Here is a 3,476-nt window from a genome sequence, read left to right as displayed (position 1 = left end):
AGAAAACAATTGTTTTATGAATAACGAATTTAAAAAGATATTCTTTATGATAAAAACACTTTTAAAGGATTTGAGAGAGTTGTAATTGTTTGTCGTTCAAATCAATGAACAATTGTCTGAAGAATGTTCGTTATATCTTCGATATCTTTCTTTGATAATATGCGTCGTCGTCATAATCGATCTTCAAGCATTTTATTTTCCATTTTATTTTGTCGCTATTTCTCCTGCAACTTTTTTTTGACTTCTCCATTTTCTCTTCTTTCTTTTCTTTTCTTTTCAAATCCAATTAATCTTCTCTCGATTGTTTCTTTTTTGCTTTTCGCAGAATAGAAGCATAGTTTATTTCTTTCATCTTTTGAATTGATTCATTATCGCAATTTCTTGTTTTTTTCATCTTCAATTTTCTTTTTCTTTGGAGAATATTTTCCAAACAGCTGCTCTTTATTCTCATCGTCATTCAATGATGCTTCCTTTTCAGTTGTTCCACTTATTCTTTCAAGAACCGGAGTAGCTTTGACCGGCCAAACTCCCGTCTGCCTGAATGCATGCTTAATATTTGAAGGTGCGACCGAAGCAGTCAGTGCTTCTGGAAGAATATCGAAGATGGCGGAGCGAAACGCAGCAGAAGAATGATCAGTTGGTGATTTGAAGCTATTATTATATGTTTTCTTGAACCGTGCTAAAATTGAATTATCGCACGGTTGTAGAAGATGGGTTAAATTCGGAGGAAACTTTTTTTTGATGATGTTTTTCTTTCATGCAGCTATTTCAACAGCATCACTGCTGTGAGAAGAGTGGTTATCCATCAGGAACAATGCGGATTTCAATGCTCCATCTTTAATCTTTTTTTTCGAAATTATCAAGCCAATAATCGAGCATGATTTTTTCGAAGATTTTTGAAGATATCCATCCTGAAGATGCGAAGATAGAATTGATATTAAACAATGAAAGCGTATAAAATTCCACTAGAATTTTTTTCGCAGGCCAAAGATAAAAAGATGACAAACATGAGCCATCTGCGCAGGCACATAAGCACAATGTCGTGTTAGAAGTCTTTTTCGGAGAAGGAGTTGAAGGAGGTTTCTGGTTTTGCAGACACACTAATTGTTTGCAAGAATCCGTACTCAGATGAAGAAAAGTTTCATCAAAATTAAAGATACCTGATGGAACTATTTCTTTCTCATTCACAATCTGCGAAAGTTCATCAAACCACTTTCTGACGGAATCAGAAGATTGGGAAGATATTTTTGCAGTGTCCAATTGCTTTGAAACAGCTGACTTCAATATAGAACTTTTTTGAATAACATAGTATGCGGCTGTTAAACTTGGTATTTTTTTCGCTTCTTCGTCTTTTGAGGATTGTTCCATATGCTCCACAATCTAAATATATTTAAAAAAAAATTATTTTTATAATAAAAATTAAACATAAACCATTTTGTGCACGTCTTTAACTCTTATTGTTTCACCTTTTGAGAGATGAACAATAACTTGGTTTTCGATTTTTTCTATTAAATCTGGCTTAATTATCGGAGGTCTTTTGTTCACTCCCGCCTGCCTTTTCTGCTTCTTTGCCACTATTCCTCTGTCCCACGAACCATTTGATATTGTTCCAGAATCAACAGCGACTTTTCTAATTATGATGTTATCCTAACGCAGTTCAAATATTTTTTGGGATGTTGTTTTTAATCTTCTTATTTCGGAGGTTGCCAACTTTTTCCTTAGTTCTGGTAACGACAATTCTTTTGAAACATCCATTAAAATGGGTTTGATTTTTGATAATTTATTCAAATTGAAGAATAAATTTTAATTTTTCGTGAAGGCTTCAAAAAACGGAATCATCAAAGTGCCATTGAAATGGCAAAACGAGTGATTTGATAATTGGAGAATGCTTATTTAAATTTCTTTTTGAGAATAAATATATTTGGGGCAAAATATTTTGCATCATGCATTTTCATTGAATAATTATGCACTATTGACAAGCTTTTTGAGTTCAAAAAATTTTATTGAAATGTGTTCATTTTTTTGACTAACGAGGAATATCACAAAACTTAATGTTATGATTTCAACGATGCCTGTTTGCAGATAAGAAAATTACATTTATTTTGAAATCTGAGAAAGCGATATATAGTTATTAGTGAAGCAAATTTTCAATACCTTGTGCGAAAAAAAGCTTGAAAGTCCGTATTTTCCTCCTTATATTAGCATAATTTCACATTGGATTCAAAACAACAAAATAGTTTGTTAAACAATCATTGATAAACAGTTCATATTGCTACATTGCTTGAATTCCATAAAAGAGAAAAGAAAGGCGAAAAGTGATATAGTTTGTGTTAATAATGGTGGACACTTTCAATAACTGTGGACAGTCGCATTATCTCAACAACCGTTGATAGTTGCATTTCATCAATAAACCCAACTATTCTCTCAATGAATATGAACTAGCATGAATAGTTTATATCACCAAACCATTTAAACGATATTATACAAAAACAATTTTTTCTTTTCGGAGAAATTCGGAGAAATAAAATTCTCCGAGTTTCTCCGAGAATTGAAAATGTTAAGTCTTTTATTCTTGGAAGTGAGTTGTTTCATTTTTGCATGACTTATAAGTTTGCTTTCAATGAGAGAATAGTTGGGTTAATTGATGAAATGCAACTATCAACGGTTGTTGAGATAATGCGACTGTCCACAGTTATTGAAAGTGTCCACCATTATTAACACTAACTATATGATTTATTTTTTTTATAGCGATTAAAAAATAGTTTTATATATTTTTTTTACAATTCTAACACTCTTTTTCAATTTATCTGCAACATTTTCAAAAACATGAAAACACATTAGTTACAATTATCAGTCATTCATTTGAGTACCGTCTCAATGCTTGGGCTTCACTGAAATATGCTGTGTTTTGCATAAATCTGCTAAATTCACCTGTGATGTTCCGAATGTTATCGAAAACAATTTGAAATGTGTATTCTGTTTTATTTCTTCGTTCAAATTTCAATCATCATGTATTATGGAAAAAGTTGAGACAGTTGATGAAAAAACAACCATCCACGCTTTCTGCACTTGTAATCAACTGAATTTATAAAAAATATAGAACAATTCAAATCCAAGAGAATCCAATTTCCTTATCTTCCTTTTCATCATCATCAGTATCTTCTTCTTCTTCTTCTTCTTCTTCACCAATTGTTCCCAATGCACCAGCCAATCACTTTTCAACCACAGCATCATTAATTTCATTTTCCAATCATACACTCGTCTTCATATTCATTCGAAGCCATCACACATCCTCTTCCAAGACCATCAGCCATAATTTTTCATTCATCTTTCTTATCACTTATCCTTCTCAATGAACAACAACACTTCAGTAACTCAAACTATCATATTCGTACAGGTTAAACATCCTTTCCTCTGCTGCAACTTTCACCTCCACCTCTGAGATCAGTCAGAAATAATTAACAAATCGATTTATT

At 32.1% G+C, this 3,476-nt stretch overlaps 1 protein-coding gene across 1 annotated transcript; it reads right to left on the bottom strand.

Annotated features, from left to right (window-relative positions):
- Positions 1–368: 368 nt before the first annotated feature.
- MONOS_7114 (uncharacterized protein) lies at positions 369–1,755 on the bottom strand (the record flags this gene model as incomplete). Its single annotated transcript, XM_067877416.1, has 5 exons — positions 369–679; positions 1,008–1,100; positions 1,161–1,380; positions 1,432–1,630; positions 1,712–1,755. The coding sequence occupies 5 exons, from the start codon at positions 1,753–1,755 to the stop codon at positions 369–371; spliced, it is 867 nt and encodes a 288-aa protein (XP_067729638.1).
- Positions 1,756–3,476: the final 1,721 nt, after the last annotated feature.

Source organism: Monocercomonoides exilis (assembly GCF_001643675.1).
Source record: "Monocercomonoides exilis strain PA203 chromosome Unknown scaffold16-1735695, whole genome shotgun sequence".
In the NCBI taxonomy this organism is placed as follows: domain Eukaryota; phylum Preaxostyla; order Oxymonadida; family Polymastigidae; genus Monocercomonoides; species Monocercomonoides exilis.
This window is presented reverse-complemented; position numbering and strand designations above follow the sequence as displayed.